Genomic DNA, 23723 nt, shown 5'->3' on the forward strand with positions numbered 1-23723 from the left:
CTTCATCTTTTTGTGTCATTTATCTTCACAAGGACCCCTGTGTCGTCTCGTGGGATAATAATCCCTGATAGATAAAAATGAAATGAGTTGATTTGTGTAAAAGATCCTGAGCCAAAATAAAACATGGCTCCGCAACGAAGTATCACGGATTGCTTACAATCTATTTATTTGTATATTATATTGCTACCACAACATGGAATACTAAGTCAGTTTATTACACATTCAAAAGGCTATTTGATTTGTTTTGCAATGACGACTGTTTACCGTGGTGCGTGCAGGGGGGTGAACCACGCATCCTCCTCACGTGACTCCCGCTGGCCGGCGGGGTCCCGGAGCACAGCGCACATCACAGCATGTAGATGATGTAGGACAAGAAGACAAGTCCAATGATGGCGAAAAACATCAACACCAGGATGTCCAACATGATGCTAACGTCTGAGGCGGAGGACTCCAGTCGACCTGCGGCCAGGCTGCGGCGGATGGACACAAGCCCCTCCCCCCGCAGCACGCCTCTAGCTCAAAATCAACGAGCTGCGATTCTTTTTTTGAATCAAATTCAAATGTTAAGCATTCTGCCATCCCCAAGCGTAGTGTATTCAACAAGAGTTGAAAACAAGTCGTTCATTTCCACGAAATTAGTTAGACTAATATGGTAGGGTGAGGAGACAGGAAGTAATGCTGCCTGTAACTTCCGGCATGTTCTTGGTGACGGTGAACGAATGCGGGGCCTAACGTCCTATTTTTAACGGAAGCACCAATCTGTTAACACAAGTAGGTGCACTGGGGCTGTTAACACAAGTAGATGCACTGGGTCTTTTAACACAAGTAGGTGCACTGGGGCTGTTAACACAAGTAGGTGCACTGGGGCTAGCCCCAAAGCAGTAGGCAACAAAAACAACACTGTGAGGGGAAGAAAAAAAAAACAAAAAACATTTTATTGAATCTGCAGAATCATGTATATTTCCAAATGCTTTGACAGGGCAACAAGACATGATATCAGGTCCTTAAACTCGGCTGATTTTGAATACATGAGCATGTTATTGTCTGTGGTATCTTTATTTTGGCTCAATAAAATAACAAAGCCATTTAAGATGTGATGGACAAAATTGATCCGACAGGTAAATCAATGATTGTGGATTAAATTATTTCTATCTGCACAGTCTACATAACCAGCATCATTGAAGAAAGAAAGTATTTATCAGATTTATCAGAAGCCTTGGAAGATACAATGAAGGCAGGGGACAAGCGTTTCCATTGGCAGGCGGAGTAGGATGCTACATAGAGACAGAAGAGATGGGATTACAATATAGCATTATGTTAAGGTAGATGAGGGATTCCATTGAATAACTGCATATCTGATGCAGACAAATATCCAAGTCGGTCTCCAGCTTGCCCTTCCTCGCGGCCTGGGGACTGAGTACATCACACTGTAGACCCCCCCATCCTCACTCACATTCTCTTACATCACATACCCTTATGTTTTACTGTGCCATGTCACAGTGGTTTACAAGCCATCTTGAACACAGGCCGTCTTTGGCCACTTTTTCTATTTCCAACAAAACACAACCAAATGACAAAACGTTGACATCAAGACAAGGAAAAAGTAGCCAAAGCCTAAGCTACTTTTTTGATCTATGTAAAGGAGGACATTTTGAGGAAAGGACACATTCCAGGAACACTTAGTCCACTTTGAGTCAAACCCACCCACAAAACTGTAATTTGAGACACAGCTTTTCCATCCGAGATCTTCCTGTCCAGGTGTCAAATGGAGGCTAATGCAAAGTGCAGGCTAATGCAAATGTTTTTTTTTATTTTTCTGGCAACTTATTTTTGAGCAGTTCAAGATGTCACATTTATTTCCAATTCTATGATCATGGGGGCGGAATGGCTCAGGAGGTAGAGCAGGTCGTCTAGTAATCGGGGGGTTCCTGGTTAGATTCCCGGCTCTTCCAGAGAGCATGCTGAAGTGTCCTTGAGCAAGACACCAAACCCCTAAACTGCTCCAGATGGGTGGGTTGGTGCCTTGCATGGCAGCCTCCACCATCAAGTGTGTGGATGGGTGGACGTGAGGCATACACTGTAAAGCACTTTGCGTGGTCGGTAGACTAGAAAAGCGTTGTATAAATGCAGTCCATTTACCATTTATCTTCAATAGATGGTTAGCACTGTTAACAATTCACCAAATTGGAGAATTTGGGGAAAAAAGAGATGTCATTGTGCAAAACTACCTCATCTGACATGTTACCTCAACACTTCCATGAGTCTTTTTTTTTCTTTACATCACTATTGCTCCGTGGCCAAACTCACAAAAACACAAACCTTTACAGCTTTTATCTGCAGGCAACCCACTTCCTGAAGCCTCATGACCCATAGGAACATTTTCACTCATTTATCTTTTTGATGCATGTACAATAATTGTACAACGTAACCAAGCTACACAGTGAGAGATGTTTTCTTTATAAAGCTGGAAAATTGAAACCCCCATGACACCACAATGACCCCATCCATGTGTGACCATCACAATACATCACAGCACAGAAGGAAACAGCAAGGAAAAGTAATGGGTATGAACAAGGTCCAATACAGACATTTTATACAATGCTAACAACTGGTGAAATTATCATTTTCTTCAGCTAGCGATGCTCTCACAAAGCTATAATAGTGTGAGGAAGTGTCAGTATTGCATGTTAATACTGTGAATAAATGGCAAATTAACTGCTTGATTAGTTTATGAAAGAGCAGTATTTATTTACTCTTGATGGATCCATATGGTTGGATATTAGGGGCAAATTATGTGCTAGATGAAGTAGTACTTTCTACTATCCACCTACATAACCAACAATCTTCTGAAGGTCCTGCTGACCTGTATAAAGTGTATATTTTGGCAGGATGGTGGTAGAATAGTGGCACTGAGATGGCACTGAGCCAGTTCATCCTGATAGTAGTCAGGACTGCTGGGACATGAAGCAACAGGTCGACTCCTCGTCATAATGAGTCCTGTGAAGGCATGATAACTACATATACTACATAAACTAGTCTGCCCTGGTTCATACATGGAGATGGTGGTTTATTTATTTGATACATTTGCATTGTTTTGAAAAATAAGCCTCATACAATAAGAAGAAAAGCAAAAGGAGAAAACAACATGAGAGATAACTAACATTTACCACAGCCATAACAGACATCGACATGGTACAGTAATTCCACCCACACCTGATGGAAAAAAAGGAATGTTCACAAAAAAACCCCCCAAAATAACAACAATGGAATGACTTTCCTCACAAAAAAACAACAACAATGGAGTGACTTTCAAATAAAAGATTCACAAATATATAGTTGTGGTTGGCATTCTCAATTATCCCTGCTCTACTTAATATTTATTCTGCAGCGATGGGGAGACTTCAGCTGCTCCCTCATCTCACTTTAACTGTCATCTCTGCAACCTGACCAATTCTAGAGAGAGGCGGCCTCCAGGCAGCAGATGCAGGATATGAGGATATTTTTTCACACCAGCTGAGGTGATGAGGTGGGTGAGATCATAAAAAACTGGTTAGGATGGCCATTTGCTGACAACGCACCCCAACGTGTCCCTGATCGCCCAGTCACGATATGCCTGCAGGCAGGAGCACTGCAGCCAGGTTAAGATTCCAGTTTCATAGCAATACCCACATTGTAGTGCTGAGCACCGCAGTGCCACTGTAAGAGCATCACACTGAGAAACGCATGTCAGCATATAAATATATAAAACCTATCTCTGTTAAGAATGATTGGCCAAGAGATGCATCAGCGATGGGGTACTCCACCCAGGGTAATGGAATGTACACAAGTCAAATATTCAAGCTGAGGTTTGACCTCTCCGATACAGTGAGTTTCTATACTGTTCTTCCAGTCTGGCCAAAACTACATTGAGTAAAAAAAAAAAAAAGGTTTCTGAAGGTACCATGCCCGCATTCCAAACTTATTCTCTCTGCAGCATGACTGCAGTTGTCTGCTGCCATGGCAACCGTGTGTTTACTGGTCAGTGGGGGAAAAGGTCTTCAATTCTCTCTCTCTCTGAGTTAAGGTTGTGTTGGAATTGGAGGTGCTATAGCGTGCATGGAGCTGTGTCTCTGATATACTGGAATGCATGTGGGTTTATCTTGGAAACTTTCAATTCCATGTGTGACAGCATGAGAGTGGAGCCAGGACCGGGAACAGAGAGACTGGCAGAGGATGACTAACACCCAAACAAAAAAAGACAACAGATCAGCAGAGACAGAACGACAGACCACCAGGTACACAGGGGGTGTCTGTGGCTGAACAGTTTAACTCTAAGAGCAGATCAGGTGTGTGGGGTGGGGGTCTCTTGGAACAGATTAGAGAACAAGAATCAAATCAAGAGAAAGCGGCATTAAGATGAGATGGCACTGGGCTTTTAATTTCTTTCTTTCTCTCCCTTTCTCCTCCTTCTCCCTTTTTCCCTCTCCCTTTCTCAAATAGCATCTACATAGTTGGCAGGCAGCATGCCTTGCTGGCCAGAGCGCTCCACGCGGCCATACATCCAGCCCTCGTCAATTTGCTGCACGTCTACGATCACGTCACCTTCCACAAAGGACACCTCATCCTCATCAGCAGCAACGTAGTCATACACTGCCCTGTACCGCTTCTGTGGACACACAAGACCCAAAAGTACTGCTAGGTTAGTTCTTGTCGCTGTCTTGACCTCAGACATACAAAGTTGCATAAACAAAGGTAAAAAGGTGGCCTAGGGCAATTGTTCCCTCCCCTGAATGAGGAGGGTCCACCTGCAGCAGGAGCAAAGGAGAATGAAGGACCTACCCCTGCACTGGGTGGTGGGGCAGTGGCTGCCTGTCGGATTGGTTCAGGAGCAGGTTCATAGTGATAGTTCTGAGAGGCTGCAGGGGGCTGGTAAGATGCTGAGAAAACAACAAAATACTTGGAAAAGGGAGAAAAAAACAGATGGATCGTTCCTCACCGAGAGATGAGACATTTTCTTAACACTAGAACGACCGGGATTTCACTCCTACCTAAAACGACCATGGACCGTCAAAATGACGGTTGGTTTTTAAACTCTATATTCTGTCAAGATAAATATTCAGTTGTGATATTAATGCATTACATATGTTAGTATGTCTGTTAACAAATGACTGACACCTAAATTATCATTTTAACAACTACTTTTAAATAATTTAAACTTCAGAGACATGGTCGATCTTGAATAGCAAAATAGAAAAAAGTGAAAATATTACCTGAAAAACAAAACAGAAAACACATATTACTAATCTAACAAACATAACAAGGCCTATAAAATGTGAAATGTAAAAAAAGAACTAAAAATAAATATTGAAACAGTCCCAAACAATGACTGGAACTTAAAAACTACTAAAACAACAGTGGGCGGTCATTTTGACTGCTGCGGTGTTTGAACTCTATATTCTGTCAAGATAAATACCCAACTGAGATATTAATGCATTACATATGTTAGTATGTCTGTTATGAAACTAACTGAAACCAAAATTAACAACTTTAATACTATTTTTCCAACAATTTAAAGTGGCCACTGTCCAACGCCTGTAAATACTGCAATGTGTCGGTGGTAGTCATGGTGCGTCTGTAACAGCGTCTGTAACGAGACATGTTGGCAATCATAATAAAGCAAATTTAGACTATTACTCTGCACTGGAAAAAGCTTCTTTTTTTTTCCTAGGACAGAGCAATCAACTTCGTGAAGGAAATGTGACCAAAACATGTCATAAATAGTAACATAACCCGCACGATCACGCGTGGTCGTTTTAGGTTGACCTTATCATAACTTCTTTTTTTTTTGTGCAATTGATCTAAACGTAAATTTAATGTAAATATATGCAATTTTAGGAGAATTTACAAAGTTATTAAACTTTGAAAATCCAAAATGGTCTTCATGACTGTCTTGGTCGTTCTAGTGTTAAGCCATATTTGAGACTATATGTCTAGAAGCCTCTCTGGGATCTGCACATAATTTTGTCAAAATCACACTAGCCAACTTCTGGGCTCTGGGAGAAGTGTTAGGAATTCCAAAATACTGCAAGATAAAATGTGCATTTCATGCCTGTGATTTTCCATCTTGTACAAACTTCCCCATCAACGACTCTGTGTATAAAGGTGTTAGGTAGGAAGGTACAACACATTAGTAGGTAAACAGGTGACCCCATACCTATGAGAGGAGCAAAAATTATTGTCAACTATTCAAAGCATAGCAATAATTTACAAATCAAATGTAAAAATATCTCCCCTCATACAATCACACTTGGAAAGAAAATGGCTTAATATTTCCCTTGATATGTTTAATTTTGACAAATCTTGTTAGCTGGTAAATAAAATGCTAGACTATCTGTTAAGAATTTTTTTGGGTTGAGTAAAGACACCAACTGGGTCACATGCTTTGCAATCTAGTTTCATTTTGTGAGTGGAAATATGATAATTATTAAATTAATGATCAAATACATCACAATTAAAACTTTATTCTAGAGATGTGAAATAAATGCAGAGTGAATGAGAAGACTACACAAGTTAAAACCATGGACTCTAACTCTGTTAAGAAGTCTATGCCCTACATAGGCTGAGTCGAAGACATAAAAAGGAGTAACTTTAAAAAAATTATTTTACCAAAGTTGTTTTTCTGTGGTTGTTTTTTCTCAGACAATATTTAAAACACATCATAAATATCAACACATTTAAATGTCACAAAATACCTTGGCTCCCAAATGGAAATTGTAAAGCAGTCTATTGGTTTCTAATATGAGGAAGAAGGAAGTTCCTTACAGTATGAAGTAATAAAACTTTAATTTCATGTAATGTCTTTGCTCCTTGAGCGAGCTCATTCGCCTACCCACCACTACAAATGATATGTGTACAGCCAACTAGTGTTTTCAACCAATTCCTAATAACTCTAACAAACAACCACCTTTTAGTTATAAATGCAGTATAAATTTAAACACACTTGAAGTAGCTGGCTGTTAGTTGTGTGTCTGAGAGTCAGACATATTTGTGAGTGTATTTGTGTTTTAGAGTTAGTACCTGCTGTAGGGTTATTAGGTTGCAGGGGTGGGGCCTCTCCTCCCATCCTGCTCTTCTCAAACTCCTCATGGTACTTAATCTGCACAAAGAAAAATGACACACACTGTCACTTTAAATGCATAATAGTCAAGTTCGCGCACCCTTGTATCAGAGCTACAAATCCTACAGAACACAACTCATCAAAGGGTCAACTCTTCAAAATGCAGTTCATCCTCTATCCACCAGGTGTCTCCAACATTTATTCTAGCAATTTGATGGGGACTAGGTGGGGCATGCTATGTGCAAAACTGCTTGATGCTGAGAGGAAATGACATATCAGCCGGAAGTGGTGTGAGTTCAGAGGTGCATAGCAACCCTAAGTGACACATCAGTAGGATGAGGTGAAGGGAAAATAGGGTTTAAAGACATGCCTGATGCCTGGGGTACGAATTAGCCAGCTAGATTAAAGGTAAAACAGCAGGGTAATCCAGAGCAAAAACAAGATTTAAAAAAAAAAGAAGACCAAAATCTCTGCCCCATCCTCTTCGTTCTTAATTTTTTAAATTCTATTTTCTATTTCATTTATTTATTTATTTCACAACATGTATGTATATTTGTATATGTGTGTACTATGTATGGATATTTATATGTATACATTATGATTATCTTTTCCGTGTGTATGTATGTATGGCACGCTTCGAGGCGGTTTCCGAAAAACTGGATTTCCGGCAGCCCCCTGCAGTTGTGTGGAGGTGCCGGTCGTCTAGGGATTCCCCTTGCCATCGGAACCATCTCCTCTACAATCAAGTCATGTGGCGTTGGGAGAAGCGCACCCCCCATGCCACTTTAAAAACCATCTCTGCGCAGGTATCTTCTGCTATCTGAGTCCTCAAAGGACCCACAAATAGAAGAAGATGGTCATCATCGGGCACGATGGACAACCAGCAAGCAAGCAAGCAAGTATGTGTTAAACACACACACACACACACACACACACACACACACAATTTCTTTTCCCGTCCACTTGTTTTGCTTCTCCAATTTAGGGTGCAGTTGGGTGGGTTGAGGGTGGGTGGTTGGTGGGTTTGGTTTTCATAGGGTAAAACTAATAGGTACATTTGCATTTTGCTCTTTGTCTTATAAACCTGTGCAAAAATACAATAAAAAGATAATAAAAAAATGACCAAAATCACAAATTTTTCTGTTTAAATATGACTGAATTGTAACTCAACAAAAAAAGCCTTGAAGCTACAGATTCAAGTAGAAAGAAAGTCCCCCCCCTTCTAATTTAATATCCAACTAACACCACCACAGTCAAAATCACAGCACTGGAACATAGGCTGGCTCAGCAGTTTGATCAATTCAAAAACAATCCATTTGACTGTGGATTTAACTGTGGGGAAGTTTTAATGTTGATAACTGATATGTACCTTTGATTTTGTTCAGTGTTCTAAAATCAGGAATCATTTATACATTCATCATCAGCCGCTTCTCCGGCATCAGGTCACGGTGGCAGCAAGCTAAATAGGGCAACTCCAGACGTCCCTCTCCCCAGCAAATGCCTTCCAGCTCCTCTTCCTTGGGAGATCCTAAGGCATTCCCAGGCCAGATTACAGATGTAGTCCCTCCAATGAGTTCTGGGTCTACTCGGGGGTCTCTTCCCAGTTGGAAGTGCTCAGAAAACCTCCAAGGGAAGGTGCCCAGGAGGCATCCTAATCAGATGCCCGAACCACCTCAACTGGCTCCTTTGAAAGGAGCAGCAGCTCTACTCAGAGCCCCCTCTGGATGTCCGAGCTCCTCGACCTATTTCTAAGGCTGAGCCCAGACACCCTGCGGAGGAAACTCATTTCAGCCGCCTGTATCCGCGATCTCACCCTTTTGGTCAATGTTTTCTATGACTTTGTAGCTGAGACTTACATTGCTGATATTGTCCTGTGTTTTCTTGATTCTCTGCATCTCCGGTGTGTCTGCGACCACGCTGAAGCCTTTCCCTTTATTCTTCTCAAACTCCTCCTTGTACAGAACCTGCAGAGCAGACCATAAAACACATTATGCAGAGAGTAGTAGTATTGTTTACTGAGAAAGCAGAAAGTAGTAAGAATGAACTAGAGGGAGACTACAGAAGACAAGACCAAGACCAGAGGATTCATATGTACATGCTGCTTAAGACATGGCTCAATGGTGCATGCATTTTACTCACATTTGCAACTACAGATGTGAAAAGGATCAATTACGAGCATATGCAAATAGATTTGTAGCCCTTTCATAGTAATTACAACACGAGAGTGTTTCATAGTAAATGCTGCAGCTGATTGCTGTGTTGGCCATTTTAACTCTGTCCTGTGCAGAGTGGGACATTACATTACACTAGTTAAACCACTCTGCCCCAACAGGAAGTGAGTGGCGTCACGTTTTCCGCCACACCAGCCGGCGCTTCTTTACAAAGCAGAAGCAGAGTAGAGGAAATCATATCCAGTTCAAGAAGGAGGAAGTCATATTTGACAAAATCAACAGAACACGCTGATTAAACAATGCAAGGGGACGATACATTGGAAGCAGACACACAGCTTGTTCCTTACAGATATTGCCTTAAATAGTCAAGTCAAGTCAATTTTATTTGTATAGCCCAATATCACAAATTACAAATTTGCCTCAGTGGGCTTAACAGCAACACAACATCCTGTCCCTAGACCCTCATCGGATAAGGAACAAAACCCTAAAAAATACCACATGAAGAGGCGTTATGTCACATTTACACTGGCTTTGCTCTTAATTCTGTCCACTGTTCACAGCGTTTTGTGCATTGTTGTCATTTCTTTATTAATTAAATTGTTTATGTTTTCAATATTCATTGTGAGACAGCCAATATGATGAAGAGCTTCTCTGCTTTTTCTTTGCTTGTTCAGCAAACGCTGATGTCCATGACCTGAACATTTTCAGTTAGTTCATGGATTATTTTTCCCCAAACAAATCAACTGAATTATTTTCAACAAACTGCTCCTTCTACCTTCTAGTGCATTCTTTTGAACTTTGCACCCAAGAATTCAAACAATAAACACATTTTGTCTTCATCACTGGACAGCCGAGTCTGTACTGCTGAGGCCATCGCTTCAGGATGGACCCATGGAAATGCAACACTGGAAAGTGAGATGAATCATGAAAAAAAAAAAAATTTACTCGAAAAAAAAAATGTTGATGATACATAATTAAAAAACCTGATGTTCAGACCAGCATTATACATAGTTTATATACACTCACTGGCCACTTTATTAGGTACACCTTGCTAGTACCGGGTTGGACCCCCTTTTGCCTTCAGAACTGCCTTAATCCTTCGTGGCATAGATTGAACAAGGTACTGGAAACATTCCTCAGAGAGTTTGGTCCATATTGACATGATAGCATCACGCAGTTGCTGCAGATTTGCCGGCTGCACATCCATGATGTGAATCTCCCGGTCCACCACATCCCAAAGGTGCTCTATTGGATTGAGATCTCGTGACTGTGGAGGCCATTTGAGTACAGTGAACTCATTGTCATGTTCAAGAAACCAGTCTGAGATGATTCGAGCTTTATGACATGGCGCGTTATCCTGCTGGAAGTAGCCATCAGAAGATGGGAACACTGTGGTCATAAAGGGATGGACATGGTCAGCAACAATGCTCAGGTAGGCTGCGACGTTGACACGATGCTCAATTGGTACTAAGGGGCCCAAAGTGTGCCAAGTAAATATCCCCCACACCATTACACCACCACCACCAGCCTGAACCGTTGATACAAGGCAGGATGGATCCATGCTTTCATGTTGTTGACGCCAAATTCTGACCCTACCATCCGAATGTCGCAGCAGAAATCGAGACTCATCAGACCAGGCAACGTTTTTCCAATCTTCTATTGTCCAATTTTGGTGAGCCTGTGCGAATTGTAGCCTCAGTTTCCTGTTCTTAGCTGACAGGAGTGGCACCCGGTGTGGTCTTCTGCTGCTGTAGCCCATCTGCCTCAAGGTTCGACGTGTTGTGCGTTCAGAGATGCTCTTCTGCATACCTTGGTTGTAATGAGTGGTTATTTGAGTTACTGTTGCCTTTCTGTCAGCTCGAACCAGTCTGGCCATTCTCCTCTGACCTCTGGCATCAACAAGGCATTTTCGCCCACAGAACTGCCGCTCACTGGATATTTTCTCTTTTTCGGACCATTCTCTGTAAACCCTAGAGATGGTTGTGCGTGAAAATCCCAGTAGATCAGCAGTTTCTGAAATACTCAAACCAGCCCGTCTGGCACCAACAACCATGCCACGTTCAAAGTCACTTAAATCACCTTTCTTCCCCATTCTGATGCTCGGTTTGAACTGCAGAAGATCATCTTGACCATGTCTACATGCCTAAATGCATTGAGTTGCTGCCATGTGATTGGCTGATTAGAAATTTGCGTTAACGAGCAGTTGGACAGGTGTGCCTAATAAAGTGGCCGGTGAGTGTAAGGCATCTTGGGGATCATCTCATATGCATGGCGTAGTTTTCTTTTGAAAAGGAGTTTAGACACAGAGGTGAATACTTGGTTTCATTAATCGGTCACTTGAGGCGGTTGATATGACACACAGTGGTGTGTAAGGTGTTTTTCTTTAAAACTACTATTCCAAAGTTTGTTGTTAACTCAGATCTCCCAAGCACCCACTTTTTCTTAAAAGCAGCATTATGCAATTTCTGACTGGTAGAGGGCAGATAGTGGTGCTACAGAGATTCCAACCAAAACATACACACACACACACACACACACACACACACACACACACACACACACAGATAAGTCACTCCTCACCCCTTCTTTCCCATCTCTACAGTGACTGAAATGCAAAAACAGTGCTGGCTCGTTATCACTGGACATTATTCTTATATAATATGCTAGTATATATTATGCTATTATATATTTTGCTAGTGTGTATATATTTATACATATATATATGTGTGTGTATATATAATGCAAGCATATATTATGCTAGTATATATTATCCTAGTACATATTATGCAAGTATATATTATGCTAGTACATTATGAGAGTAGGGCGGCGGAGTGGTTAGCGCGGTCGTCTCACAGCAAGAAGGTCCTGGGTTCGAGCCTCTGGGTAGTCCAACCTTAGGGGTTGTCTTTGGTCGCCCTCTGTGTGGAGTTTGCATGTTCTCCCTGCGTCTGCGTGGGTTTCCTCCGGGTGCTCCGGTTTCCTCCCACAGTCCAAAGCAGGCGCGGATTTATGGGTGGGCCTGGGCCTGGCCAGGCCCACTCAGATTGACAGCTGGCCCATCCATTCACAGATTCATAAAAAAATTTTTTTTTTAATAATGCAATTTTTAAAGTTTAACTTTCATTAATAGCATTGAATGTTACTTATTTTGTCTTTAACATTATTAGAACCATATTAATTAGTGAAATATTCAAAACTTCTTAGTGTTTGTTGATGTAATATCAGCATTCTGAATTCTGGTGCCAGTGTTGCTTAAAGCCTGCGTTATGCGCTGGTCTAGCAATGGCTAAGCAGATTTCACTAACCCAGTTTTTAAAAAAAACCTTGTTTGGAGGATGAAGAGAAAGATCTGCACCAGGGACAAGGACAGTCAGAGGATCGTCCTGAGACATTTGTTGACCCTGAGAATGGAGGCGAAATGATCACAGCCTTAACGACATCCAGTGAGTGTCATGCCAGCGTGCAGACGCCACTTCCGAGGGGACCACTGCTAATGGGTTTTGAAGCGCTAACCGCACCTTCGGATCTGTCAACCATGGAGGAACCAGCCACTCAACTAAAGCTGGTGACATTCCCCACAACCATAATAGATGGAAAAATGCGCTCCTTCAATGCCCACTGGTATGACAAATTCAAGCGAATTGAATTTAGTCAATCAAGAGACTCAATTTTTTGTAAAGCATGTAGACATTTTCCTGAGCTGCACACCAATGAGCTTACTTTTGTCAGAGATGGCTACAAAAATTAGAAACGTATCAGGCAGGCATGCAACAAACACCAGTCTAGCAAGCTGCATGCTTCTGCACTCACTAAGTTGCTGGCATATAGGCAAAGTTGCATGTGAGGCAGGACAGTTTTAAATCAACTGCACGGTGATTCCATTTCCTTCATAGAGCACAATCGGCAACACGTTAAGGTTGTATTAGACATCGCTATGCTGTGTGCCAAGATGGAAATTCCTCTTAGAGGGCACCGGGAAACATAGGAAGCCCTCAATAAGGGGAATTTTTTGGAGCTATTCGAGTTCATGTCAAAGTATGATCCAGAAATTAAAACTAGATTGACGGAACTGCCACGAAATGCCACTCTCACGAGCCACCACATTCAGGACGAACTGCTTGAGGCTGCTACTTCACTGCTACTTCGAAAGATAAAAGCTGAACTGCACGAACAGCCCACATATTTTGCCATACTCGCTGACGAGTTTAACGATCTATCGAAACGCAAGCTAGTTGCTGTATGTATCTGATTCATTCATACGGGGGGTAATAAAAGAACGAGCGGTAGGCTTTGTTGAAACTGCAGAACTGTCTGCTCAAGGAATATCACAGAGGTTCCTTGAAGTCCTTGAACCACTCGGACTGGACCCTTCTCTTTGCGTTGGACTCTGCTTCGATGGTGCATCAGTAATGTCAGGGCACAGAGGAGGGGTGCAGGTTCTCCTGAAAGAGATGTTTACAAGAGCCGTCTATGAACACTGCAATTCTCACTGGCTTAATTTAGTGCTTTGTACTGCAGCACAAGTGTCTGGGCACGTTAGCACTTTTTTTGACGTTGTTAATCATATACACAACTTCTTCACTGGGGCCCAGAGGCATGCTCGGTTCCTGAAGCTACAAAAGGAGATGCATCGAAATCACCAGTGTATGGAGCTGCAGCGATCGTGTGAGACTAGACGGAGCTCTAAATCGGGGTCAGTGCATAAAATTCCAGAGTTGCTGGATGTGTTATTGGAGGCACTAGCTGAATATACCGAATCAAGTGGACAGACTAAATTAGATGCTGAGCAGCTATTACAACAGATGCAAACCAAAAAGTTCCTTTTCATGCTTGTTGCATCTTGCAAACTGTTTCAAAGCAGTGATTTTGGCACAAAGGGGCTGCAGAGTTCAACACTGTGTGTAACAGACTGCATCCCCTTAATTGAAACATTAAAAGCTACTTATGTCACTTTCCGGGATGATTCGGATGGAGATTTAGATTAAGTGCTCAGATTGTCGGAGGAGTTAATGGAGAAGCATGAGATAGCATGCTGGGACGTCACTACTTCTCGTGAGCGCAAGCTACCTGCCAAGTTCCATCAGTCTGTCGTCACCACAACGCTGGGGAAAATATCTACCATCAAGAATAATGATGATTTAAGGGCACTGTGGAACTGTGTTCTAGACAGACAGACAGCCAAGTTCAACTGTCGATTTAAAGACGACACTTATGGAATAATGCAAGCTTCAGCTTCCTTCTTCCCTGGATCCGCCACTTTTGGCATGAAAGAACTGTTGCAAGCTCCATGCGATTTGTATGAGATTACAGTCAGTGACGCTGAATTTATTTTTTTTACTCAATACATCAAGGGCAAAAGTGGTAAAGAGAACTTCCCTTCACTAATTGAATTGCTAGATGCCTGCCCTGCAGATATTTTCCCCAATAGGAACTGCCTGTTAAGGGCCATCATTATACTGCCTATAACGTCTTGCAGTTTTGACAGACTTTTCTCCGCAACAAACCGGATCAAGACACGTCTGAGATAATCGATGATGACTGGACACTTGAACAACTTGACACTTTTGACTTCTGAATGAGAACTAACAGACACACTGGATTATGGCGATATCATCCGCGTTTCAATTCTAAACCTAGACGACTCCACCATTGTATAGGCTACCGATAAGGTAGGCAAGTGGTTTCTTTAGTTTGCCCTGCTGTGGCTTGATTATTATCGCAGTCTCAAGTGAGTTCTGATTTGGGACTGTTAACACTACTGCCCGTTATGCCTCATGGGAATTGGGACTGCATTGGCCATTTAATTTGTTATTCCTGTTCGAGCACCAATGAGTTTATGCAATATCTTATTATTGCGTGCCCTGTTATGTTCCAACGCAACAACTGCTATGCTAAGCAGATCAGATATGTCTATAGGCCTACAAATTAGGCCTAATTAATAAACCGAATTTTATGAATGCCGTTTTGTGTGAAGTCCCCCTCTTGCTCTTGGACACCATCATGTAACGTTAGTCTAAATAATCATGATTGTTTATAGTATTTAGCGGACGCTTTTATCCAAACGATGTACAACGACAATAACAATATACAACAACCATGCAAAAGTAGAATACAAATACAATTATCAACTACTTGTAGAAACATACAATACAAACATAAATCAAATTTTAACAACAATGACTATATGCTAATATGCACAAAGTATGACCGAAAAATAATGAATGAAATGGACAGATGAAGTCTAAAAATGTGAGTTTTTAGGGTTTTTTTTTTTTCAAACGTAGCCTGCAGACTGTAGGAAGAACGAACCGTACTAGCTGGCTTGAGCCAAGTCGATCTTTAATTATAATCATGTGTGGTTAAGCGGTGGTGAGCTGGCCCATCTGGATTTAATCCAGGCCCACCTATCAGTCACTTTCTGGATCCGCCACTGGTCCAAAGACATGTAGGTCAGGTGAATCGGCTGTACTAAATTGTCCCTACGTGTGAATGTGTGTGTTGGCCCTGTGATGGCCTGGCGGTTTGTCCAGGGTGTCTCCCCGTCTGCCACCTAATGAATGCTGGGATAGGCTCCAGCATCCCCACAACCCTGAGAGCAGGATAAGCGGTTTGGATAATGGATGGATGGATTATGATAGTATATCATATACTGGCATATATTATGCTAGTATATTATGCTAGTAAATATTAGTCTAGTATATTATGATATGACATTATGCTAGTATATAATGCTAGTATATACTATGCTATTATACATTATGCTAGTATGTGTATAAATATAGTATATGTATATATATTTATACACAATATATACATATTCTTCTGATATTGTCCCCATACACATACATAGTCTTCTGATATTGTCCTCATAATATCTTCCTGTGATAAACCCGGTCTGATCAGGATGAATAATTTCTGTGATAATCTTATTGACGCGTCTCGATAGAATAGCTGTTAGTATACGCAGGTCTCCATTCAGTAGTGAAATAGGCCTATATGATTGGCATTTGGTAGGGTCCTTGCCTTCCTTATGAATTACAACTATTGTTGCCTCCCTCCAGGAGGGGGCCATGGATCCAGATTGTAGTGCATGGTGTTAAGCTTTTAACAGTAAAGGTGATACTGTGTCTTTAAACATTTTATAAAATTCATTAATATAGCCATCTTTTATTGCTTTTCAGTGTAGATTGCCTGTTGTATTTCCCATTCCTTAATTGGTTCAGCCAACACTTTTGCCATGGTCTCAGGTAGCTCTTTTATTTTGATGTCTTTCAAAAACTGGGCCAACGCTTTATCATCTGTACAAGTGTCTGTGTTTTTGTATAGGGATTTATACAATTCTGCAAAAGGGAAGTAGTGGGGAGAGTGTTGGTAAATGCTAGTATATATTATGCTAGTATATAATATTAGTATATACTGTGCTAGTATACATTATGCTAGTATATATTATGATAGTATATGTTATGTTATTATAGTATGATAGTATATATAATAATAATAATACATTTTATTTGTGGGCGCCTTTAGAGCACTAAAGGACACCTTACAGAACAAAGTTAAAAAACAAGCAGCACTGTATCACACAGCATAAAATCAAAACAAAGCAGGGTGGGCAATAAAAATTTAATACAACAGATAAGTATAAAATCATCATCTGCACAAAACTCAATGAAGTGTGGATCAGACTGAATATGCCCGTTTGAAAAGGTACGTTTTGAGATGGGATTTGAAGGTTGAAAGAGAGTCAGTGTTGTGAATGTCTTGTGGGAGAGAGTTCCATAGGCGGGGGGCAGAATGACTGAAGGCTCTAAACCCCATGGTAGTCAAGCGGGCGGATGGTGTAGTGAGCTGGAGAGCAGAAGAGGATCTGAGAGTGTAGTAGGGTGTGTGGATATGAAGGAGTTTGGAAAGATACGAAGGAACTAAGTTATTAAGGGCCTTAAAGGTGAGGAGCAGGATCTTGAAGTCAATACGGTATTTAACTGAGCGAATGGTGTTGCTGAAGAACAGGAGTGATATGCTCTATGGAAGAAGTTCTAGTAATGATATGGTCAGCTGAATTCTGGACCAATTGAAGTTTATGAAGACACTTGAGGGGAAGACCAAAGAGGATAGAATTGCAGTAGTCAATACGGGATGTAACCAGGGTGTGAATGAGTATGACTGTGCTTTTAGGTGTAACTGACTGGCGAAGATGATTAATATTGCATAGAGGGAAGTATGCAGACCAAGTAACATTGTTGATGTGAGCTTCAAAAGATAATGTGCTGTCCAAAATGACACCCACACTCTTAACCTGAGGTGATGGAGGAACTATAGAATTGTCAATAGAGAAAAACTATCTGGTTTAACCAAAGTAGATTCAGCACCTACTAGGAGGACCTTGGTTTTATCACTATTAAGTTTGAGGAAGTGGTATGAAATTAATACTACTTTCGGCTGCTCCCGTTAGGGGCCGCCACAGCCGATCATCCGTTTCCATTTCCTCTTCTCTGCATCTTCCTCTGTCACACCAGCCACCTGCATGTCCTCCCTCACCACATCCATAAACCTCTTCTTTGGCCTTCCTCTTTCCTCTTCCCTGGCAGTTCCATATTCAGCGTCTTTCTCCCAATATACCCAGCATCTCTCCTCCACACATGTCCAAGCCATCTCAATCTTGCCTCTCTTGCTTTGACCAACCTGAGCGGTCCCTCTAACATAATTGTTCCTAATCCTGTCCTTCTTTGTTACTTCCCATGCAAATCTTAGCATCTTCAACTCTGCCACCTCCAGCTCCACCTCCTGTCTTTTCGTCAGTGCAACTGTCTCCAAACCATGTAGCATAGCTGGTCTTACAACCATCTTGTAAACCTTCCCTTTAACACTTGCTGGTACCCTTCTGTCACAAATCACTCCCGACACTCTTCTCCACCCACTCCACCCTGCCTGCACTCTCTTCTTCACCTCTCTTCTGCACTCCCCATTATTTTGGACAGGTGACCACAGGAAGTGGTATGAAAACCAGGATTTCTAGAAAGCAGTCAGAAAGGGAAGTGGGCGGAAGAGTGGAGGTAGGCTTGGTGGATAGATAAAGCTGGGTGTCATCCGTGTAGCAGTGAAATTGAATGCCAAATTTGCCCATACTGCCCATTATGCTAGTATATACCACATGACGGCAGACATTTGTGCACTGGAAGAGATTTGGCTACACCGTTTCCAACCTGGCAGCCTTCCCCTTTAGTATGGGCACTTCTCAATACCCAATACCAAGAGTATGAATTGGCATATTTGAGGTGTTCATGATTGACAAGTTGAACTTGGGAGTACAACCTCACAAGATTGCAGCACGTAGAAAATGCTATAGTTTGAGATGATAGGGACTTGCTGGTATTGCACAATACCCCAGCTTCCTAGCACAAAAAAAGTCAGAGCAAAACTTTAAAGTGGCATTGTGTTTCCAAAAGGGGCATTGCCTTTGAACAGTGATTGTGTGAAATGACTGGCCAGATTTGCTCAGTCATTTCCAAACGTGATGTCACCATAAGCTAGTTCAGAAATGGCTTCCGTGGCTTGTTGGCTGTGCACCTGGTGGCATCATAGCTGTCCCATCTGACATGACGGGACAGGTGTACTGACAGTGAGATAGTTCTGCAAAGCAGAGGGACAATCCTGAACACCACAACCCCTCCCCACCCTCTCATTCTTGTGCTGATTCCCAACTGATATTTCATTCAATAATGAGGACACTACACTTAAAATCAAAGTAGAAAAAAAAAGAAAAGAAAGAAAAAGAACAATAGATACCAGCACTTACACAATATTACACTTCAAAAAAATAATCAGGATAGAAAGGATTTACTGGCAGCCGTATATGGTCAAACACACACTTAAATGAGTATGTGTGTGTGAGTATGCATTCGATGTGTACCCTTCTTATTCTATCTGGGACTTCAGAGCTAGCAGGAAGTGGCCAGCACATGATAAGCATCTGACATTACAACCAGCAGAGCTCTCCCTCACAACTGGCTTGATATCAGGATTGTGTATGTAAGTATACTTACAAAACACCTACAAACTCTACACACTGAGCACCAACAGGCAGGTACAATCAGGAAAAGCAAACATATGAGGTCTAATGGCTACACAAGCAGACTGTTGAGGTGTCCTTGCTAAAAGCTGGGCAGTCTGAGTGACATTTTTACAATAACAAATCAATTAATTCCACCTCCTCATGCCAAAACTGTATTCTATCCTCTGCACTGGCCTTCTTCTAAGAATGGAGCCTGTCTACACCATCCATCACCACCATGCTGTCTCCCCCACAGTGGACACATCACGTCGGGCATGGCTTTTCAGAATACTGACCAATCTTCCTCACATCTCCCAAGTGCTTTGTGATAGATGACTTGTTTCACAATTCTGAGCAAGTGCAGGAGTGTGTGGTGCTGTCATGTGTCTGACTCTACTGCTGCTTTACTATCAAACAAGATGAGAGGTAGTGTCCAATTATCTACAGCTCTAAAGCCTGTTCACAAAAATAAATACATCCTCAACTCATCTCTGTTGAGCAGCCTCTCTCTGCTCCTATTAGTCATGATGATCTTCCCTCTTTCATGCCATCATTTTTCAACCCAACTCCTTCGTACGTCCAGGTCTATATAAAAGCTTTTTCTCCTCTAATCATGTCTCTCTTTTCCTTCCCCTCCCACATGTCCCTGTCTTTCACTCTCCCTCTATTCACTCCTGTGTCATCCATTTACATTTTACTGCCTCAACACAAGCAGACACAAACTCCACCATGGAAAAACAACTCTACCTTGTTATAACCCCCCCCACCCCCATTTGCATTCCTCCAGCTTTGCTTCCTCTGGATATTTTTTTACTTTTGTCTTGTCCTCCTTCACCAAACCAACTTTCCTCTGGCCTGTCTTGCTGTATCTCTTGGTGTATGGGTGCCTTCCTGTCTCCTCCTCCTCCTGTTCTCTCATGGCATCATTGGTTTTGTGTTTCTCTGTCTCTCCCCCTCACTCCATTTTCTTCCCTCTGTTTCCCTCCCATAAAGTCTTGGAATGAGGTATCATAAACAACTCTTTTCTGCTACCATAGCAATAGGGTTACCATGGCAACACAGCAGCAGTGAGGGGTTAAAAAAAACTTCTCCCCATGCCCTGTCAACTTCCTTAGACTTGCAGACATACACCCTTACATGTTGTGCAGCATATGTTGAACTCTACAGCACATTATTTTCACGTTCAGGTGTGAACTAATGTAACACACAACAGCAACACTTTGTGGACCAGTGTGTGCAGGCATCAACTCCGGTAAGACAGTTTCCTGTGGGTTTCTACACACAGTGACAGGGCCTCTACACTGCAAGGCCACACAACTGCCATGGGTGGAAGTTGCACAAACCATGTTTACAGGGACTTTTCATGAACACACACAAATCCTTTGTTAATATTCCCCATCTTTGGCTGATGACTGTGATAACCCCTCAGCATAATACTAATTTAGTGTTTGGTTCACTTTTTGGGGATTGTTATGTCAGTCTTTAGCCTAACCAAAAAACACTACCTGTGCCTGGTTCTAGTCATGAACCCCCTCCTCAGACCCGACTCTCGTCTGTAGAGTCTGACACTGAATTTGACACTGTTGGGTGAGCCAAGGCATGTGCCTCCTTAACTGAGGAGCTCTGGTCCAGCCTGGTCCCTTTCTTTTACATGGTGATTAGATACAACCTTCTTGTCTATCTCGTCAACACTCTCTCTTTCTTCTCCTTCATTGTCATTTGCTTTGTGGGAAGGAAGTGAGAGTATTTTAAGGGAAACGGCCACTAAAATCCAGATTATTGCTATGGATTAGATGTGGAGCAGGAGGGGGAAGAAGAAGGAGTTGCTTTGGGGTGGTGCGAAGCTTTTATTCCACTTACAGTAAGGTAAAGAGCGTAGTTGTCGTCAACTCGAGTTACACTGTCTTCATTTCACCTGGTTCACCATCTCTCCTCTGCTCCGTGTGTGTGTGCATGTGTGTGTGTGTGTGTGTTTGTGTGTGAGAGAGAGAGAGAGCTGGAAGCTGCTGGTTACCTGGCTCTGCATCTTGCTCTGCTGTTTGAGGCGGAGGTTCTCAGGAGTGTCGGCCACACAGGTGAAGTTTGTCTTGGGGTAGTGTCTGTGGAAAATATAGAAACACAACACAGCAAGGAACGTCACTACACAATGAAAACACACTTTTTTATCTAGATCAGCAGTGTAACACACAAGAGTGGACTGACAGAGAAAAACAGCATGGAGCTCACACAGAATTGCATGCATCATTCAGGTGGTCTCAGGTTGCGTAAGGACCCCTGTAGACACAGGGCACATGATGCTCTGTGTCAGTAGGGGCAAAAATGGGGGCAAAATTAAGCGGTGCAGGCAGGGCCTTGTTGGGGATAAGCTTCTGGAGTTTTGGACATCAGCCATAGCAGGTGTACAAAAACTATGACACCACCACCACCACCAAGTACAAAGACACAACGACTGTTTTGTTCCAACAGCAGAGTAAAAAAGAGGAGCAGCATGCAGAGGACAGGGAAGAGGGTTAGTCTGAATGATGTAATCAGCTGCTCCTTCAACACGGCATGGCCACAAGGCTCTCTAAGAATGAAATTGTTGAATTTTCTAGGCAGCCACTTAATCAAAGTAAACACAGCTGCTACTGTAATGTTGGTGTCCAGTAGAATGTAGAAATAAATGTGTGTGTTTTATGTTTTTAATTCTTTTTATACTTATCTTTGCACTGATAAGAACTGCACTTTCAAATTTTGTTGTACTTGTACAATGACAAAGTTCTATTCTACTGCCCTTGAAAAAGTGCTCTACCTAAAACAAATCAATAAGCAAATGGTTACAACCACAACCTCCATATGCAGCGTCCATATGAATAGCGTACTTTGCTGTTATCATCAGCCCAGACCAACCCTAACCCTTGTCACTATCCTGCCAGTACCTTTGTTTGCAAAACACTGCATCTTCAGCGAAGTCATAACAGAACATTTCTAGATAGAAAGCAACCTCTTTGTAGAAACCCCATGCCATTTGTAAACCTTTAGTTTGTTCTTGGTATGAAGACTTCTCTTTTAATGTGTCAGGTCATTAGAGGCTTTACCATTTAGTGGGGTCATTCGCACCCTGATGGCAGGATAGTGATGGGGTCAAGAGAAGAAAGTAACATCATATTGTTGTTCTTTCGCATAACTTGCCGTGTCTTCAGCTGATAAATTGTTAAAATATTCTCAGAAATTTGTTGGCAAATGAGCCACAGTATGCTACTTCGGTAGCATGGAAGCATTTCATTGTGGTATTTCGCAGTACATTTTCTTAATGTTGTTATGTTAGATAAGTTGTAGCTGCCTTGCTTTTTGTTTGCAGTTGTTTAACCATCTTGTTATTACATTACATTACAGTCATTTAGCCGATGCTTTTATCCAAAGTGACTTACAATAAGTGCATTTAACATAGGAAATCAGGGGAACTACTAGTTATAAGAGGTCATAAGTGCATCCTCTCTCTAAACAAGCATATAAGAGCAAAACCAGTGTTAAAGTAAAAGTGCAAGATAGATTTTTTTTTTTTAATGAGTGAATACAATAAGTGCTAAGAGCAAGTAACAGGGTAATAGTTAATGAAGAGGTGAGTTTTCAATCTGCACCGAAAGATGGGCAGCGATTCCGCTGTCCTGACATCAGTGGGGAGTTCATTCCACTGCTGTGGGGCCAGGACAGAAAAGAGCCGTGACCGGGTCGATCGGCAGCAGGGGCCTCTGAGCGACGGCAACCAGGCGTCCTGAGGCAGCAAAGCGAAGTGGTTGGGCGGGGGTGTAGGGCTTGACCATGGCCTGAAGATAGGAATGAGCTGTTCTTTTCACTGCCCTGTAGGCTAGCACCAGAGTCTTAAACTGGATGCGAGCAGCTACTGAGAGCCAGTGTAGGGACATGAGAAGGGGAGTTATGTGGGAGAACTTAGGGCGGTTGAACACCAGACGAGCCTGCAGCTTTCTGAACAAGCTCCAAAGGTCTGATGGCCGACGCCAGGGCACCAGCAAGGAGGGAGTTGCCGTAGTCCAGCTGGGAGATGACCAGAGCCTGGATGAGCACCTGTGCCATCCCGTCGGTGAGGAATGGGTGAATCCTCCCGATGTTATAGAGGAGAAACCTGCAGGAGTGAGCAACCGATGCAAGTTTGCAGCAAACGACAGTTGGTCGCCCAGGATCACACCCAGATTCCTTGCAGTCCGAGCTGACATGCCCACGGTGTTGTCAATGGTGATGGCCAGGTCTCAGTGCAGGCAACCTTTCCTGCATCGAGGAACATCAGCTCTGTCTTGTCCAGATTGAGCTTCAGGTGGTGTGTCGCCATTCACTCCGAGATGTCAGTCAAGCATGCAGCAATGCTTGTCTCTACTTGCGTGTCAGAGGGAGGGAAGGACAAGATCAG

General features: G+C 42.4%; 1 protein-coding gene across 1 annotated transcript in view; it reads right to left on the reverse strand.

Moving 5' to 3' along the window:
• Positions 1–4390: 4390 nt before the first annotated feature.
• lasp1 (LIM and SH3 protein 1) overlaps positions 4391–23723 on the reverse strand; it is a 92256-nt gene continuing 72923 nt past the window's right edge. The window contains exons 3-7 of the mRNA XM_056287772.1: positions 21333–21417; positions 8953–9060; positions 7057–7135; positions 4819–4916; positions 4391–4645 (exon numbers count right to left, since the gene is read on the reverse strand). Coding sequence (XP_056143747.1) covers positions 4472–4645; positions 4819–4916; positions 7057–7135; positions 8953–9060; positions 21333–21417 — 544 coding nt within the window. The 3' untranslated portion in view covers positions 4391–4471. The remainder of the gene's footprint in view (positions 4646–4818; positions 4917–7056; positions 7136–8952; positions 9061–21332; positions 21418–23723) is intronic.

The sequence above is a fragment of the Lampris incognitus genome, chromosome 10, assembly GCF_029633865.1.
Source record: "Lampris incognitus isolate fLamInc1 chromosome 10, fLamInc1.hap2, whole genome shotgun sequence".
Classification (NCBI taxonomy): Eukaryota; Metazoa; Chordata; class Actinopteri; order Lampriformes; family Lampridae; genus Lampris; species Lampris incognitus.